Source organism: Chaetodon auriga, chromosome 4 (assembly GCF_051107435.1).
Source record: "Chaetodon auriga isolate fChaAug3 chromosome 4, fChaAug3.hap1, whole genome shotgun sequence".
NCBI classification, from domain to species: Eukaryota; Metazoa; Chordata; class Actinopteri; order Chaetodontiformes; family Chaetodontidae; genus Chaetodon; species Chaetodon auriga.
The window spans coordinates 15,139,431-15,160,000 of record NC_135077.1 but is presented as its reverse complement, the minus strand read 5'-3'; the positions used below and the strand labels follow the sequence as shown (position 1 = coordinate 15,160,000).

At 42.5% G+C, this 20,570-nt stretch overlaps 1 protein-coding gene across 1 annotated transcript in view; it reads right to left on the bottom strand.

Moving 5' to 3' along the window:
• cacng2b (calcium channel, voltage-dependent, gamma subunit 2b) overlaps positions 1-20,570 on the bottom strand; it is a 65,010-nt gene that overhangs the window by 10,759 nt on the left and 33,681 nt on the right. The window contains exon 2 of the mRNA XM_076727507.1: positions 5,999-6,082. Coding sequence (XP_076583622.1) covers positions 5,999-6,082 — 84 coding nt within the window. The remainder of the gene's footprint in view (positions 1-5,998; positions 6,083-20,570) is intronic.

Sequence of the window (20,570 nt, the reverse complement as noted above, 5' to 3'; positions counted from 1 at the left end):
TGAATGTTTTACACACACGAGGTTGCTCCTGCAGCCTGCCAGTCATTATCATGCCGTATTACTCATGTTAATCGTGATTTGCCTTCATGTCACAACTTGGCTCCCAAAAATAGCTGCTGTGACATCAACGAGTCGCATGATGTCATCAGTGGGTGACGTCACGTGTCTCCTCCCAATCCGGAGTATTAGCATTATGTACGAGGATCCAGTGGTCTAATTATAGCAACGGTAAGACTGCGCACTGCTTCCACAGTGTTCAGAGCAAATCAGGACTGTGTGTGTGTGTGTGTGTTCTTGTATTTCTATCTTTGTGAGTTTTAGACCTCAAGTTAGGACATTTTGGCTCGTCCTCACTTTTTCAAATGGCATTTCTGCATTACGAAAACAAAAGGTTTAGATTAAGGTTCTTAAGTCATTTTGTCTTAACTTCGAAGGCTCTTGTACTTGAATTTTTAAGACTATTTTATACTTGCATTTAAATTTCTGACAGTATTGTTCTTTTAATGAATGAAATTAATGCACCATCTACACTCACATTTGATTGGTTTATAAAATATGCACATGGGCATTATTAAATGCACACAAACTGCACAGATCATAGCTCCACCCACTCCAGGTGCTGTGCAACATCAAAATCAGTGGCAGCCTTATTGGCTAAGTATGTACACATACACGGAAATTGACAACTTCACACAGTTTTTGACTGCAGGGCGTGTTTTATGACAGAACATTTTTACATTCTGGAACAGACTCTCTAGAGGTTTCCTCTAGAGGTTTCTTGTAAAGAAAAAAAATCAGTTTCTCACCAAAAAGCATTGTGTGCATGCTTGTCGTCTAGCAAGCATGTTGCATTTACTTCCCTCCTCATGAAACATTTATTTTAAAACCTGCATCCTTAGCATCCACGTTTACATCAGCTAGCAGCTCTTTCGCTCCCCGCCTTTTCTCCACAATGATACTTGTAAATAAAAAAACCTGACTACTTTCTTCCACCACTGGTTCAGGTTGAGGTTAGGCAGTAGTTGTGGTGGTCGGGGTTAAGGGATACATTTTCTCAGAGAGGGTCCTCACAAATACAAGTGTGTGTGCGTGCATGCATATGTGTGAGACTCTGTCTTGTTCAAGCCAGTTAGGGCCAGAGCTGAGCTGTTCGCCATATCTAATCCAATTCAATGGCTCCATGCATGATACAAAACACACACATACACACACACACACACACACACACACACACACACACACACACACACACACACCTACAAAAACACACATTCACACACTGTGTTTATACACTTCACACCCTCTCCATCAAACTCTGCATACACACAGCTGCTATCTTAAATGCATTCTGTCTTAAAACACACACACACACACACACACACACACACACACAACCATGCAAACAATTGCGTTTCCATACTGTACCTTTAGTAATTACTCAGCGTTGTGCACCTCACGTAATCTAAATTCCACCCCAAACACACATCGTTCCTTGGTTATCAAATGACTTGTTTGTGAGTACAGTGGATGTGTGGTGACTGTCACCTGACTCTATGATAAAACAAATAGCAGCCCAGGTTTCAAGGACAACAGGAGTTCCTGAGCAACAATAGCAGACAGTACAAGAGATGCGTCGGACATGAGACTATACATCAAAAACTGGCTTATGTAGGACATCGCAGAGTCTCAGCGGGCTGAGGTGAATGTTATGTCCTCGGATCGTTTGTTTTCAGGAGAGCTTGTTAGTTTAATTGCATGCCTCCCAGTTTTGTCAAAATGATCAGTCTGAATGAAATGAAAGAGGAAATTTAGCAAAAACTTGGGATTTTTGCTAAATTGTCCCATAAGCATTCTCCACTTACCTGCTAGTCTGTGATTGAGACGTGAAAGCATATTAATAGACAGGAGAAGTGTTGATTAAGTCTTAAGTATTTTCTGCCAGTTTCAGTTTGGATGTAACACTCACGCAGCCCCAGTTTGCGATTTTGTCTCACGCATTTTTTTGAATTTTATTTCTCCTCCCAAATGCTTCACTGGTCAGAAGATAGTGATTTTATTAGATATTTCCCAAATAAATTTTAATCTGTCTACTAAGAAAGTGAATTAGAGGTCTTTCTGGGTTCAAAATGCTGGACTTGATCCAAAATGGACCTGTACAAAACCTACTTGATCCATACATGCATTAATTAATTTTCAAAGGGATCTGAGGAAAATTAGACCTGATCCACCAAACACTGGTAACAGCATTGTGTGCTGTCGATGGACAAACAGCTGTGGCCCAAAACAGAAGCAATAAGATAATAATGACACAAGAATCAATGTCAGAAAAACTAAATCAAAAGCAAAAATTTCTTCCTGATTCTCAAAGTTTTTTCTCCCATGGTGATTTTGGCGTAGCATGTTGATGGCATGCTCTGATCCGTTCAGATTCATTCAGGTATTAGCTATGTTGACACATATGGTCATTATGTACAAATGAATCATTCAGATTTCAGATGAAATCTGGTTCAGATGGGTACACCAGCGTGGTAAACTACAAGCCCTGTCCTCTATATTATGCTGTAGTGAGGGATTGGGGTGGTGGCTCTGTCCTCTCTCTCTCTCTCTCTCTCTCTCTGTGGCTGCGGCTGATCGTACTGCTGCAGGAGGAAGGCTGACTGCTCGCCCTTACATAACCACATGTACAAATTCACCCAGAGAGAGTGGAGGGTGGGGGTGGCGGGGTGAGACGGCTCCGAGAGCGAGAGACTGGGGGAGAGAGATCAAAAAGACTCTTGGGGAAAGAGAGAGAGACAGAGAATGGAAGAGAAAGAGTGTAACGAACCCACAATGAATGACAACTTTCATCCTTCATATAATATTGGCTTACTGCTGTTTTAGTTGGTGTAAAGTGGTGTAAATGGGAGCAGACTCTTCACGAATTGTGACATTTCTGTTCTGTCTCTTACAGAAATGGATTTGAGTCATTTAAGGAAGTGGATTCTTCCACTAAAATTGAAAAGCTGCCGCACTTATTGACAGTCTCAGATCAGTTTGATTCTGAGGCAGTTAAAAGGACAAATCCTCAGAAAATACTCGGGGCCAGAGAAGACTGCTGCACTGCTCTGCTTTATGGACCCATAACATTCACTGATGCATACATCATAGGTACAAATGTCGAGCTAGCTACATATTTTCCTGTACACGATGTCACTGTTGTATGTTGAAAAATCTAGTGGAAGAAAAACATGTGGAGACAGCACCTGATTGGTCAGTGCTCATCGGGCTAGGTATTAAGAGCATTAAGTGTGGATGTCTTTGTAATAACTCTGCTGTTTGAGGCGTTCACCTGTGATTGCACTGAGGATCTCAGGAGCCCACTGGTCAACAAACAGTCAGCTCCCTTGGCATCTTTTTCATATAATTATCCCAGGCTACTCATGGTAAAAACTATATGATTGAAATTCAAGTTGGCAGAAGAAATAAACAAATGTTGCATCATTTCCATCTGTCAGACTGTATCGTCATCCACACTTTACATTGTCATTTTAGTAATTTAGCTGACACTGTGATTCAGAGTGACTTATAGCGAGTGCGACAGAAGAATGGGCTTTGATTACCATATCACTGAAGATTACAGGAAACCAAAAGCAAAGAGTGCAGGAGTCAGTACGTTAGTGCATTTACAATAATTATGTGATCCCGCAGTCTTTAAAAGTGGTGCTCAGAAAACAGTCAGAACACGAACACAAGGGCAATTTGCTCAAATAGTCACAGTCACATACAATTATGGACCTGACACAGCGAAGCTGAATTACACATCAGATACATGCTGGATGTAGTCATCTGCCAGTCCCACTAGAAATGGTGTTTATTGTCTAAATAGTTATTCTTAAGATACAAACATACAAAGACATGTATAGACCATGCAAATCTGCAAAATTTGCCTCATTCATGAGCTGTTTACTGGTGGGAGAAGAGCTCAGAGTTTTTTTTTTTTTTTGTTTTTTTTTTAACTTTTGGGATTAAAAAGTGGATTTATCTTCACCCTCGCTTCAGCAGCAGCGAGCCATGGTGGTGCCGACCTCCACTGTTGGGTGTTTGTAATTAGTCTCTCTTCGTCCATGTTGGTTGCTGACTGGAGGGAAACTGTACTTTGCTTCATGAGACTCTGGTGAGTGCTGAGTACAGTCAACACACACAACCAGTCAGCACTTGACATTGCTTGCTATCTCACAGCTAATGAACAGGGATCGTGGCTGTTTGGGGTGAATTAACATGCAGACAACTTTGTCTTTAAACTCAAATGATCAAGCAATGCAAGTCTAAAATTCACTTCATCCTCCATGTTAACACACTATTACCAGTGTGCAAAATGAGTATAAATCCTCTGCACAAAATGGTCCCACACAAGTCACCTATGTACCCCTGTTTTAGTAATACCAGTCGTTACTGGCCAGTCACCTCTAGTGTATTTAATGAGTTGGAGGGTGATGCTCCATCCTGACTGCCAAAGACTTGTTGGTGGAAACAAGCTTTATGTGTGGTTTGTCCAGCCTTTGTAGGTTTCAGCTAGTCTTGAGGATTTGTCCCGAGCCAAAGTGCACCTCATACACCGACACATACAAACACAACGGTGCAGATATTTAAAATAGTTTCCATGATGAAGGCCAGCAGGGGGAAGGAAGGAGTGAAGGATCAGTTGTTCACCTGGACACAAAACTGGTGACTGACAGAGCACTAACTGATCAATGCCTCATCTCTGACAGGGGTTATTTATCTGAATGTCTCCATTTCTGACATCAGTGCCACTTTCAGCTTCACCTGACAGGTGGATGTTTAAATACATACATACTGTCCTGTACAGAGGAGCCACCCTGAAAGTCCTTAAGGACCTTTAGGAATCACACCTCACCTAGAAACCCGACGCAGTTCAAAATTTATGAAATCTAGAACCAACGGACGACTGCAGGTCACTAGTCATTATAAACAAACTGTCAGAAGCTCTGGTGCATTTCTTTCTCAAACCAACATTGAACTTAAAACTTTCTGTAACTTTCTTTAAAAAAAAAAAAAAAAAAAAAAGCATTTCAAGTGGATTCTGACACCAACTCCAGTTCCCTCTCTGCCCTGTTCCCCCTTATCCCCTCGCTCCACCCCACGGCCTCCATCCACCAGCTGTCAGACAGGCGTGCAGGCCTCGGTGGAGATGGACAGACAGATGGATGGAAAGCAAGAGGGAGGAGGCAAGGGATGGATGGAAGGAAGGAGGAGAGGGAGAGGTGTGACCCACATTGCAGAGCCTGGAGTATTTTTAGAAGAAAGTGTCCTAATTGGCAAGCCGCTGGGAGAGCAGCAGCACTGCACTGGTACCCTACTCCTTGTCCTTCACCTCCTTAACCTTCCCTTCTCCTTGTCTTTCACCTTCTCCTGCCACCTCGTCCTCCTGTCCTCCGTCACCTCACAGAATTTGTCCTCTCTTTCCCCTCCTCCTCCTGCCACCTTTACACCGCTCTCATAGTTTCTCATCTGCACTCTTTGCCCTCGCCCTCTGTCTTCCACCTCCAACTTCTCATCCTAGTCCTCCTGTCTTCTTTCCTCCACCTTCAGGCTCACCTTGTCCAGTCTCTCTCAATCTCTCTCTTTTCCTTCTTACATGAAGCTTTTAAACAGTTTCACTTTTCTGGTGGCAGAGTTTTGCATATCAGTGATACTTGAATGAAATACAGAAACTTGGTTCATTGTAATCCCAATGATTACACAAAAAAACCTTATAAATCAATAATTTCATATTAAATTGTGTGGTCAGATGACATGGCAAACACTAAAAATTAACACAGCAACTATACAGAAGCATGATTAGGGGAGTTTCAAGATCACATACAAGGAAGTAGTGAAGTCAAAAAAAAAAAAGAATGATGATAAGGGCAAGAAAGACTCAATGAAAAAATGGATGTAGACATAGAACAACGCAATAAATTCTGGGAATCTGAATGGATGCATGAATGGAAGGACTCACGTAGGAAATACTCTGAAGCGTCCGCCTCATAGTCAGCATCCTCAGGGAAGTGATCTATCTGCTTACACATGCCTTTAAAAGAACCTGTGTGAGAGAGGGAAAGACAGATAGTTATGAGTACAGTCATAAGTCAAAGCAGTTAAATGAACTTAAAGAAACCACAATGAAATGTGTATGTTAACGTGTGTTTATGTGTGTGCCTCTGATGATTTTTTGCCCAGTGTAGTGTCCATCAAGTCATTACTTAAAGGTAATGCCAGGTGAAAAAAGAAGAGCTGCAGAAGGACAGGAGGGAGGTAATCAGAGAGAGGAGTCAGAAAAATGGTGAAGGGGGAAAGAAAAGAGGGAGAAAAAGGGGAGCGAACTACCGAAAGACCATAAAGGAAAGAGAAGGAAAGGAGGAAAGAGGAGAGCTGCAACATTTGAGGCAAAGGAAACAAGGAGAGGAAGAGAGGTTTGTCAACAGCTTTGAAGGAGACACATCACAGGACAGAAAGTGACAGGCGGAAGAGGAAGAAGACAGGAGGAATTTAATCTAAACGCCTTGACAGAGCAGGCAGGAGGGAGGGAGGGAGGGAGGGAGGAGGGAGGAGGGAGGGTGAGGAGGAGGCAGGAGGAGAGGGTGAGCAAATGCAAATGAAAGAGAAGAAGAAAGGAGAGCTGATAGGGCTGCTCATTAAGAAGAATGTGTGTGTGTGTGTGTGTGTGTGTGTGTGTGTGTGTGTGTGTGTGTGCGTGTGTGTGTTTAGCTTGGTTCAGCTCCAGTGGTAATTGTATGCCCTCCCAAACCACTGCAATTAAATGGGCCCTTGTTAATTGGCGATTGAAGGACGAAAGACTGGCGCCCGGCTCTCAAATGGGCATCGGTTACACACACACTTGCACAATATGTCTCACACTTACAGGCGCGCACACACACACATACACACTCATATAGTGTAGCATCAGCCCTGTTGTTAAGAGGCCCACTCGCTGTCTTTCTCGCTCATCACCGTGAGAGCACTCACGGCTAAGTTTTCAGACATTTAGCATTTTCATCATGACCACAGAGAAGAAGAACAATTTTCCACGAAAGCTCGACACATAAAGGTGAAAGAAAAATGATGACAGAGCTCGACCACAAGCCTGTTTCATATCTACATATCTTTAATACACCTCAGCAAACACTCAGGCAAACAAAGTGTTTTTCATCAACTTTGATAGATACATTAAAGATGTTTCACCAGGAAGCAGCTCGGAAACCTTTCAGCCAGGCGCTTTCATCACGTTATAATTCCGGTGTGAACTGTGCAGAGCTGTGTGTTCTGCTCCGTTCTGCGTGTTTCAGGAGGAAATAGCCTCGCATTCACGCAGTCTCTTGTCTCACTTACTTACTGTAACTATTTGTTGTGCAAATGCGAGGGATGCTACAAAGATAACAGACGTGAATCATGCTGTGTGTACTCAAGAGGCCTTTATTCGAGTATAGAAATAAAGTGTTGACGAGTAGAGGTCCCACAGGTGATGCAGCTTGCCCTCCAGCGCACATGAAGGTGGTCTCAGCATTTCTAAAAGAGGGAGCCTTCATTACTTGTTCAGTTGGAGATTATCCCTCATAGATCTTATTAGCTTTCTCTTGATATACTGCCATCGACCAATAACAGGATATTCCCAATTGTTCCAGTCAAAATCCTTAACCCTTAACTGCCTTTAGCCGAAGATAACTTCCCCTTCAAAGAGTCAGCAGCCGTGTCTTGTTCAGGCATCTTTGTGACATTGACCATCTGCATTTTCTGCATGTCACACTGTGTGAGATGGGTCAAATAAAAATCCTGGTTGCAATCTTTGTCGTAGCTCTACAACATAAATAGAAAGTAGTGTACGTGAGTGCAGGCACATCATCAGCTCACATCATCCGTCTATTCCACTCAATGCAGCAAAACAAGAAGCAAACCTTGGACATACAAATACAAAGAGATATTATCAACCTTTGTGACTTCGTTGAAGTGGAGGCAGCCTTAACGACTGCTGAGCTGATTTAGACGTTGCAACTCATTGCACACGGTGTGTTTTGGGTCAGTCTGCTGCTGACAGTCAGGAGAGAAAATCCGAATTCAAGTTCAAGCTGTTGTCTGGTGTCGCCCACAAAGATGATTTCAAACATTTTTACAACTGAAACTGGGTCAATGACAGCACAAATGTGAGCTGGAGGAATAATGACAGGAATACTGGATAAACAGCTAGCAAACAGGAACGCAGTGCGGTGTGCAGCATCTGTAAGCCAGATCATCCAGGTGTCAGTGCAGAGCCGCAGCTCAGCGGAGGTTCGTCGTACGTTTACTGACTTCAACGACCTGCAACTTTCTCTGCACAACAATTTGTTGATTTTGCACCAATTTTAGCATAAATGAGGAGTTATTTATTCATTGATGACTACTCCTGTTTTGTACAGTCACATGTAAAAATCTGCGTTAGTCATTGTGTCGAGACCAAAGATTCTGACAACGCAATGTTGGAGGAAGTCGGTCATTGTGTGTGCTGTGTCTCTGCAGGTTTTACTCAGTCTTCGGGTCTGTAAACCAGGTTAATATTAGCCTCAGTGCTTACTAGAAGACAGCACACTAGCTCACCCATTGTGGAGTCAACCTTCAGGCTCAGACCAAACATTTCAAACATTCCTGTATGAATCTGCTCACGATTTCTCTTACCACTCAACCATCTAACTTAAATCCAACTTAAACTACTATAAATCATTCAAAATGGCGTCTGCCGTTGTTGCTAGGAGATGCAAAGCAGCAGACCCCGCGCTGTTGTACCATCTCTCCCTCAACTTTAATAATAACACTTCTCTGTATCAGTGTTTGCTTTTCAGTTTTAATTTACTGACGTCTCCACGTGAAGATCCCACATTATGTCAAACACATCAATTCACACACTCACCGCCGGGCAGAATCTCCATCATCTCCGCTCTCTTTCCTCAATCACCTCTCTATCTCTCTCCCTTTCACACTCTCCCTCACTCCCTCCAACACATGCCCACCCACGCTGCAGCACAAGCACATGCAATCTGGAATTGCATTTTCCCTTCCTTCTCTCTCCTATCTCTCCCTCACACAACCCTCTCACTCTCTCTCCTCTATCTGGCTCTCACATGCATACATGTGCATGTACCCCGAGGAGCAGATTCCCATTTGAACTGAGCTGGCAGCTCAGCCCTCCTCTCCTCCTCCTCCTCCTCCTCCTCCTCCTCCTCTCCCTTTCTTTCTTCTCTCTGCAATTCAAATCAAGAACACACTTTATTGTCTCGACAGGGCTGAAACCTGTGCAGCCTGAACAGAGCATTATGTCATCATCTGAGATTCACTGATGAGACTGACTTCAACAGACGGCCGGACACCAAAACACATTCAACTCTGAAATTTCAGCATGTTGTTTTAATTCATTTATGAGACTCAAAAAGCCTCAGCCGTGACTATTTTACATATGCTACGAGTTATCTGAGCGCTGACCGTGCACATGAACTGTTCTCATATGTCACATGTTTACCGAAGAACAGAAAGTCTTACTACTCCCTCGTCATCAGATGAGTCAGTCAGCTGCTCATGTCTGTGGTCTGATTTTGTGAATCTGAGACCAGTTTCGCGAGGTTTACTCATAACAATCAGAACATTTTTCAGTCACAAACTGTCTTTACTCTACGATACAGATTTCGCACTGGTTTGCTGTCCATAATGAAACGCCTATAGAGAACCAGTTAGATTTCTGTTTTATGTGTGACATCTCCTGCGTTTCATAAAAAGCCACACTGATCAACGACATCAGCAGTTTAACAGTGACACTCGTGGAAAAACAATGTGTGATAATGTTGTTTAAAAGCTTCATTTCATCTGCTCATACCACAATATGACAGCAGCATTTTCAAATTCAACCATTCTGGGACGGTGTTTATGAAAAATGTGCTCTTTGAAAGACTTATTATGGGTGGAAGAGGCTAAAATAAAGATAAAGATGTGGACTGTCATGTGCAGCAGTTTGACAGGAAAAGCACAGGTGATAATAATGAAATGAATGGGGGCTGAATTCCATTTAGCTGCTTCACTGTCAGGCTCCTGGCATTGTTCATGATGGCTCATTGTTGCACTGTCATGACTTACTTGGACACTTAAACAACGAGGCCATCGTGAATATAATTAGCACCACCTGGGCCTATTTACCTAACGTTTAAAGGCACTGTACACACACACACACACACACACACACACACACACACACATATACACACATATACATGCACACAGTATGGGGTTTACAGTAAGTCACTAAACTAAATATAAGAATGATAAAGGAATAATTTGTCCCACCCTAATGGCTGCAATAACATTGATAGAGATGAAGGATATGTCAGTCAGTCACTTGCCAAGTCCACATGTTCATGGGTATTTTTGGTTTGGGAAGGTCTTCAAGCATTGTGTTTTCATGTGGACTGAGATTTTTTTTAAAACAGTGCTTGTGTGGATGGTATTTTTTGGAGGATGAAGGAGGGAAAATCTCCCAGGACTGGGCAGCAGTTGATGCAGAGAAGAGGTCTAATCAGGCGAAGTAAGTGAAAACACCTGTGTAGGTGTATCTTAAATTGGGAGGAGCTTTCCTTGTCTGCAGCTTTCAGGCTCAAATTTAGAGTCCAAAGTCATGACAGTTTCTTTTCACATCACACAATTACCAAAATGTGATCCTTGCAAAAGCAAATTTAAATTCAAGCTAATAAATCCAGCCTCTGGACAAATATACACTAAAATCTAAATTATGCCTAAAGAAGCAGCCGTATGACGATAAACTTGATCCCTTACTTTGGCAGTTGTTTCATTGTAGATTTGGGAGTTAAATACAGGACAAATATGACAAAGATAATTCTCTACATGAATAAATAAATCACAAACATCATGCACTAGTTGCACTGAACAGCTTCTCTGTATTGGGATTGTACTGATAAAAGTCATGCCACCGTGCTGTCTCTACTATTAAACTACTGCATGTTTTGTAATCTACAGCGACATCAAGCAACCTTTTGCTCACACAGAAACAAACAAAACCTTTGTGTCTGTTCAAAATCCCCATTCGAGAATCTCCACCTCCTCCTCCACCTCTTCCTTCCCCTCCTCGTTTCCCGCAGTCGTCATAATGAGGTGTCGCTCTTCCAAATTGCCCCTGTTAAATTATACATCCTGCTTAAACATGAAACAGATACTATTATTCTGAGCCCAACCTGCACCTCAGGGGTCAGGACGGCTCCGTCACCCACTTATCCTCCCAGCAAGAGGGGCCACTGTGACTCTCCACAGATGATTTATACCAATAATATGAGACCCCGGTGACTCCCCCGCCGTCACGAACCAGTCAGAGGTCTGCTTGTCGACTGACCTCATAGCTGTTAAGGATAAGTTAATGTAGTGTGATGAAACACTATCAGACATCCTTTTATGAAGTATTAACATCCTAACCCACTGCACAAAGTGTGTGTGTGGGTGTGGGAGACTGAGAGATGTAATGTAAAGTATAAACTCCCTCCTCTGAACCAGCTCAGTGTGTTATGCAAATACTTGGCATAGTGTCTTTATTCTTTATGCTAATTATGGCTCGGTCTATCTGTATGCTAAAATGCAATTAAAGTAATCCCTCAGCTGCAAAGGTGGATGAACAGCAGAGACCTCAAAGGAGACGTGTTGCACGGCACAGATGGCTATCGGCTCAGTTCAGCTGATTACAAGTGTGATGCACAGAAAATTCTTCTCTTCATCTATTAATGTTAATCATCCAGGAGAGGGAGTTCTCATGAGTGATGCTCTTTTTTTTTTGTCACCTTTCATGCAAACATTTCCCTCTTTTCTTTAGGTTCTCCATCTGCACTGAACAGGAACGTCCAGAACTTCTTACCGCACTCTGCACTCTGCACTTGTACAGTATAATATATGACACTAAAACACTGAAAAACAAGTCCGTCTATGGAGCCTAATCCACTTGGCGACACTGTGGTGGAGACATTAACCACACTGTACCTCTGTTCAGTTGTTCTGTTCTTACTGGAGATGGGGAGAGACTCACTCCTCTCCAAAGTGCAGATCCACACTAACCCTCATACTGTAGAAAACACTGTAAGAATCCATCAGTGGATACCAGTGATGCAGGTTATACTGTATATTTTTAACCCTTTATAGCCAAGTGCCATACATTTTTCATGGATTTATTACATTGCTGAACTGCCTGACTTCTTTGAAGGCAGGAACATGATATTTTTTAACGTTTCTGCCCCATTATTTTTACAACAGGGTGTTCTTGTTTGACAAGTACATCGCCCAAAGAATAAGATAAGATAAAACTTCATTGATCCCACGTCGGGGAAATTAAGTTGTTACAGCCATCAAAGTACTGAAGGTATTAAAAAGGCAAAAACAGTGGTATAGAAGGATCATGATGAAAAGATACAGGATAAAAAATTAACAGTAATGTGTATGTACATTAAGTACTGATTATAAGAATATTTTTATGAAAGATAAAAATATATATCAGCTCACACTTGGTATCTGGAGAATTTCGCTTTAATAATTTGAATTCTTGGATCAAATAGGAAAAATATTGGATATCCTTTCCTCAAAAACTTTGGAGACAAACTGAAGGTCTGGATTTACTTCCGTATTCTTGATACTTACTAAAACATACCTCCTTGGTTATCTCTTTGCTGACTTCACTTAAGTATTGAGTGCGTCGCTGTGTATACATCTGTGAGTTTATTGATTTGGCTTTAAAAGGCTCGCGAATAAAAAGAACATTGACCAACAGCAATACGGTGCATATAAACTCCAAAATCAACTCTTCATGCATTTCAGCATGAAAACTGCGACACAGACGACGTGTTCCACTTCAAGGAGCAGAGAAAAGCGTTCACTTCATTAAACGACTTCATTGTGAGCTGTATTTCATTTTAATCTTTGAACCTGGACAGCCCAATTCATTTCTGCACAATTTCAGAGCACATTCGACAATGGAGAGACCCATTAAAGATAATTGTAATAAATGTGGAATTAGATTCTCACCCTACTTGCACTAACTAATTTAGAGTAAGCAATTACTTTTCCTGTCTGCAGGCATGCACTTGTGTGCACACACAACACATAAATTAGTTTGATGTGTAGTTGTGACAGAGAAAGAAAACTGCTGGGTTTCACTGCGGAAAAAAGCCTCCGTCCTGTCTTTGATTTTTGTGAGACGGGGAAATGGAGCAGCGTGTTGTCGTGTGGCACAAAACAAGAAGCAGCTAATGTGACAGCAGCGCAAATGGCTGGTTAATTGTAACTTGGCAGGACATGAGCAGTGCGGTGAAGGGCACCAAAGAGGCCAGGTGGTCGGAGACTATCCCATAACCAGGTGTTCACACTTTCAATCCAAATGAGTTTATCACTGCTGCAATTTCCCTCAGTGTTAAAATGAGTGAGGCAAGCGCTCCAATGTGAACACACCAATACACACACATGCTTCCAAACTTCTACGTTTATGCATGATTGAAATTTAAGCAGTGCACTCTCTGTTCAGCCATATCTTGGCAAATATGTGAATAGACCATTGCCGATTTCACATCATATTGTTTAGATTGTATTGTTCACGACAGCCTCTGAAAAATATCAGTAATCAGTGCCGCCGATATCTCCAATTTGGCAGGAGGAACTGAAGAAGTATCAACAAACCGTTTGCAAAATAGCTGCAAAACAAATCACTCACACTGAAATCCAACACTAGCGCTAATAAAATTGATTCAGCTCCATTAAAAAGAGCTACATGCTATTTGACTCAGAATACGCAGCACAAAAGTAGCTAATTTAGGCTATTCACAGTAAATGATGTGACTGCGAGGCTAGCAGGATAACCATCTCGAATAACGCCTGTAAAATTGACACTCGCCTGAAGATACTGCAGATCGAAACCTCTAAAAGCAATGAAACTATCTACTTGCACACCAACAGTGCGCAGACTGTTCTCCTCTGTGCCCTGCAGTGATATATATTTAGTGTCTCGCACCTGAATATTTTGTGTGCACACTTGGTCCTTCTGCTGTAAAACTGGGTCACACTGGAATCACTGGGATCCACTGAAACTGCTGCAAACCAGGACAGAGCAACAAACTTTTCAAACCACACCAGACAGAACATGACAATCCAGCAGAACCCCGAAATCAGATTCAATAAGAACATTCAACTTAAAGTACTTATTTATAGAACGTCAAGGCGTGTGAACGTGTTTGTTTGTCCATTCTGGGCTACTGTAGGAACATGTCGGTGGGTCAACATGGTGGATCCCACAGAAGAGGACCCGCTCCCTCTGTAGATATAAAGACCTCATTCCAAGGTAACAAATGAAAACATGTTATGAATATTATGTTCCATTTCTGCCAACAGACCCCATAAATATTCCACCCTGGACCTTCGCTGAAGACCCCCGTGTATCCCTGGCTAACACTGCTTCGACCCACACTCGGAAAATGTGAGCACGTCTGAGGAAATGCGCATTATGCCGTGTGGAATCTCATAACTAAAGTTCTCCACAGAATGTACCACAGTGGAAAAGGAAGTGCAGATACACAAAGACATGCATTTGAAGAGCTCAAGGCTGTACAGCGAGGTATCAGTGTCTGCATTTCTTTTCAGCAGCGACCGGTGAACACAGCCGGCTAACCTCCTCGCTGTGATGTCCTCGCTGCTTGCTATACTCTGGCTTTCGTTGTGTATCTGCAAGGAAGAAACTGCTGAATCTTACAAGCTAATGTACATGTTAGAAGCGGCACGCTGCATCCTGGATACTTAGATCTGCACTGGTGTCATGTATAATGTAGAAGAATGTTAGCTCCATCACTGATACTGCTGCTGCAAAGTTCCCATCATGCATTCCTCCTCTGTGTATCCAGCATAAGATCAGTCCAACAGCTGCAGGCATCTCTCTTCATACATTGCCCCCACATTAGAACAACAGATCTCTCTTGAATAGTGACTACAAAATCACATTTGCTCTAAACATGAAAAGTTGTTATCCGACGTACCCACATAGTTTTTTGGGACAGAGCTTTAGAGCAGCTTAGCAGAAGCTCAGCGGTTGAAAGTAGGACTTGTAGGCCTGCTGTGTCACCGGCATGTAGCACTCTCAGGACAAGATTCTTACAACTTGGTGAGTGCATAGTCTCAAACAAGGGTTGCAGTACTTCACAGCGCATTAAACAGCCTCCCTATTCCAGAAAACAGGTACAGCTGTCTGAAGCTGTAGCAGGAAATAAAGCATTTTACAGGATCCGATCTGTGATGACTTACTGCAGTCCAACTCCATGCTGCAAACAGGATCGTAGATGGCGTCAGAAACTTGGTGATGCAAGGAGCTACTTGCTCCTTTAGTCACGAACCAGACAATAAGTCAGCACAGTTCATTCAAGGGAACACATCACAACAGCGCACGACTGACTGCAAACCATGCTGCATCTTTTGCAAAGGAGTTTGTACTCCAGCAAATCTGGGTTATATTAAACTAGATGCTGTGACACAGCTGATATGATTCGGGCTCTCCAGTACAAGTCAAGACGCTTTGCAGCTGGTCAATGGGGAGAATTGACATGTCAGCGTTCCCTGAGGTTCAACTCAGTGTGAAACTGTACAAATTTATTTCATCTCAGCAAGTGAAGCCATTGGTGGTGGCAATTCCACTGAAACTAATTAATTTCTGCACAGAATTTTGGTGTGAATGCTGATGTGATGAAGCCCTTCTGGCCAATCCAGCCAGTATTTTTTTTTCTTAGATAGATTTCAGTCAGGACCAAAGTGGTGGACTGACAGCATCCCAGTTGCCAGAATGAAATGCAAACCACAGATACGTCTGTAGGTTGCATACATATCAATGTTCGTACAACAGGTATTAAAGCGATGTAGTTCAGACTACTGGCACGTGTATGTGAGCTGAGCTTCTCATCAGGAGGAGGAGAGGTTGGCAGTGGTGTGACAGCGTGTCTGTGGCAACAAAATCAGGAGTTTTAAGCCAAAACATGATCTTTTCTGAACCTTAACCAAGCTTTTTTTTTTGTTTGTAAATGTAAGTGGACCTGAATGACAGCGTCAGCACATAAAATTGAAAATTGGAAATACAAAGAAATGAACAGTTTGAAGATAAAGAAATGTAAAGTTTCAGCATATCTGTGGTTTGCAGAAACGTTTAATACCAACATTTATTCTGGCAATTCTGGCTGATCTCAAGAGCCACAACGCTAGTGTGGCTAAAAGCAACTGCTAACAAGATGCAAAAAGTACAAGAGATTTGCGATAAATCTGAGGACGGGAAGGAAAAGAGACGACGATGCTGACGAGACACTGATTACAGAAAGGGTTTGCGTCCCCACCCACTGGCGCACACATTTAAATGTACACATTTGCAGACAGGATTTAGAGCAGAAAAGTGTCAAACGGTTAAACAATTACAGCTAATAAACAAATCTGAAAGACTTTTAATGGGGGATAAAAGCAACCACCTGCAAACAACCAGGCTGCTCCCCTTTTGAGAAATCCCTCAGCTCTCTCTCTGGTCCCCTCACTGCTCTATCCTAGTTTTGTTCAGTGAAACTTTCTGCAATGCTTTCTCCCCCCTCCCACCCAGATGAATTCATCTGGCACAGTGGGAGAGAAAGAGGGGGAAAAAGCACGAGGAGGTAGTAAAAAGAGGGAGAGAGCAAAGGGAAGGAGGAAGAGAGGGAGAGAGACAGAGAGAGATGGGGGGGGGGGGGGGGTGACAGGAATGAAAGAAATGTGAGAGACTCAAAGCTGACAGCGTCCCAGCAAAGCTCATTGATAAACGAGGCAACAGATGTTTAGTCCTGTATAAAATTACACCAGGCAGCTATATGTGGAACAGCTACCTGCCCTCATTCTGCAGCTCCACATTACATCCTCCCAAAATCCTCTCTGTTACAACACGCCGGCCAGCCGAGCCGGAGAGGATGATGTGGGCTCAGATTACACAGTATTATGATTTATGTTACTGTATCATTACACTGGCAGCTCATCAGAAATGACAGAATAGCTGGAAAACGCCAGGTTTTGGTGTCACTTCTTCAGATTTAATCTCTTAAACCCAGCTACCACATTTTTTTTGGCTAGAAATAGAAAAATTATCTTTTGTGTCTACAGTTAAATATAAAATCCTTATCTTTACAATTTCCTGTAGAATTTAAGGTTGAGGTCTGTGATACTGAGGAACGCTTGGCCACACGAACCACACGAGTGGTCGAGTAGCTTCACAGGTTAAAAAGCAAAGATTTCCTCCAAAGTGCTTAAGAATCCAAAGGCTGACTCACACGTCCATGATGCATTGCAGTAACGACAGGCAACATCCCAATACTCTCTGGCTTTTTGACAATGTTTTTTTTTTCATTTTAGCCTTCATAAACTGTGTGATGTGTGAGTCATTTTTGTGTACTATTTCAATGTCGGCATCGTGAAGACACATAAATAAAGATAGCAGTGTTGTAGTCAACACAGGCAATTTGTTTTCCCAATTACATTTTGCAGGAAAACGTAATTGCTGTGTGGATTATGTTCCTTGGCAGGGCAGTGTTTTTTTTTTGTTTTTTTTTAAGTGTTGGAAGTGCAGCTTTAACACCCTGATTCCAAAAAGTTGGGACACTGTGTAAAACATAAATAAACCAGAATGTGATAATTTGCTAATCTTTTTTGACAGACACTCAACTGGAAACAGCACAAAGACAATATATTTAATGTTTTACCTCATCAGCTTCATTGATTTTTGTCTGCTTATGCTGAATTTGATGCAGCAACACATACCAAACAAGTTGGGACAGGAGCACTGGAGCTCCATCCCAACATCTTTTTGGATGGAGCGAGGTTCAATACTTTGTGAACACACACGTCCACACAGTTCCTTTGCAAATGACTGGATCCTGTTTCTGTTTACATTTTACACAGCGTCCCAACTATTTTGGAATCGGGGTTGTATGAATCACCAAATGGTATTAAGACATTCATTTCAAGATCTTGAACTACGAGCTAAAAGAAGGCTGATTCAGCTACTCTGAGTCAAACTGTTTTCAGGTGGCGTTCAGGGATTGTTGACGGGCCTGGAAGGGGTGGACCGGGAAGCAGCTGCAGGCAGGTGATGAAGCCTGTGCGCATGTGTCAATTCAGTGGCAACTGCTCAACTGCTGCTTGATAAAAGTCTAACAGCATTTGTCTGTCAGTGCTGTTGGATCAGGCAGGACGTTACAAGAGCAGAGCGAAATCGGACCTTTCAGAAATCAGAATATTGGAAAGGTACTGCATAAGAGCACAACGAGACGATCACATACATTACCTGATAATACAATATAAAAATAGATGAGCTGTCATTAATATCATCCCATACAATGCAGAAAACTGAGAAAAGAGAACTTATTTTTATTTTTACTGAGATATTCACTCAGAAGATTACACTATCCTCACAGAATATTTTTAGCATTTAATTAACCCTACTTACAGGACACATTCAAAGTCCTGACTCATCCAAACCAGAATGGTCATTTTTAGTCATAGTCAATAGTCTTTTTTTTTGTGTGTGTGTGTGTGTGTTTTTGTCCATTTTTCAAATGTTGAAAATGTTCGAATAAACCTCTTCACATATCCTAAAATACTCACTTGCTTTAAAAGCCCATGCAAATGATATGCAGCAGCCTATTGATCTAATAAATGATTTAAACAGTGGTCTTACTCTCAGCACACGGTGTGACTCATAGCTGCTATAATGCAATTCAAATGTGAACATTATGCACTGTTTAACCCCCCCCCCCACACACACATACTCAGATATATTATTTTCCTATTTATGACCTGAAACTTGTGCACTTATTTACAGACTAAAAAATTGAATGGAAAGCTGGTCATGGTCATAATGTCACACATTACGGCGCATTAAAATGCATTCACGCTCCAGCGGATAACTGGAGTGTAAATGGGTCAGAATCAGCCATTAGCTCATGAAGGTTGAGATGCAACTGACGGGACCACGAGACCGGGTAAGATAGTGGGTCAATGAGCAATGAATAGCTCTCTCTCTCCCTCTCTGCCTCCATGTCTCTCATCCTCTGTCTTTCTTCCCCGTCCAGCTCTCCCTCTCTCTCTACCTCCTCACCCCACCACCCTCCCATGCCCCACAGTGTGTCTGTGATGGCCGTTGCGTAACATTACTAAAGAAACACCAGACCAGCGAGCAGCATCGGTTGGGGGTGAGGAGTGGGAAGTTGTGCAGGGAGCACTGACCCAATATCTAATGAAAGAGAAGAGAGATGAAGGGGATGGGAGGGAAATAAAGAACGATGGAGATGGAGAGGAGGGAGAGAGGGCGGAGGTGGAGTCGGCGTGAGAGATGAGCGATGGAGACAGAAAGAGGGAGTTAAAGTGAGAGGGTGAGACAGAGAGAGGGAGAGAGGCTAGAGGGGGAGAGGAGGGAAGAGACAGAGAGGGGCAGACAATGAATTCAGGCAAAAGGAGCCAGGACATTTAAACTATAAATAACCAAGATACTAGCAGCAACACTGGTCTGCTGTTTCTCTCTTTCTCTCACTCCATCCATCCCCACATCTCTCGAGCATCCCCCTTTCCTCCACACATCCCAGCGTTCCTCCATATCTCTCCTCATGTCTGCTTTTCTTGTTGTTTGATAAACTCAACATTCATCTTCCTCTTCTTCTCGCAGCTTCCAATCAAAAGCAGAGAGCCGTTAACGAATTTTGAAGACCTTTTTAGATTCCTCACAACAAAACAAGATCCGGATCTGATTCTTTATTTCTGTGCTGGTTTTAACACCGTCAAATATGTTTTATGCGTGAATTGACTTGAATTGAAAACTTGCGAGTTATAGCTCACATTAAGCCTCCTTTCATCTTAATCTTAAGCTTCATTTGTATTCTGTAACCAGTTTGGAGACCGGTGATTCTGACTTGAAGTAGATTGATTTTGAGCTTTAACAGTTTTATTCATCAGGAAACAATAGACATCCTGGTCGTCTGCCTCAGATGACCAAAATGGTTCAAAATATAAAAAGACGGCGCTCACCTTTCAGTCAAAAATGAAAAAGTTTGTTTATGTTAGCGGAGCGATCCCTGAGAAAAACTAGCCAATGAATGATCCAAAGGTGGGCATGAGGGTATTTTCAAATTGACTTATTAGGCAGCGTCCCTTTAGCTCTGCAGTGATATTCCAGCATGGAGCACTTCATGGAGCGGCACCGTCTGATCACTTTTTCTGTGATATCTGCTCTCTTTGTCATGCTCTTTGTTAAATTCCCGAATGTTTTATTCTCTCATCTCTCTGTGTCTTTTCTGAGTCCATCCCACTCCTCCATTTGTCACTGATGCATCCTCCCCTCTTCATTTCGACCGTGGCTGTATCCCCTTTCCTGTCTTTTATGCTTCAAGCTGCCATCCATCCATGTCTCCTTATAGCCTACGCCCAGAAATGAATCTAACCCGTATTATGCGGACGCCCTCGTCTTAATTTATCCAGTACGAGCTGACTGAGCGCTTGTG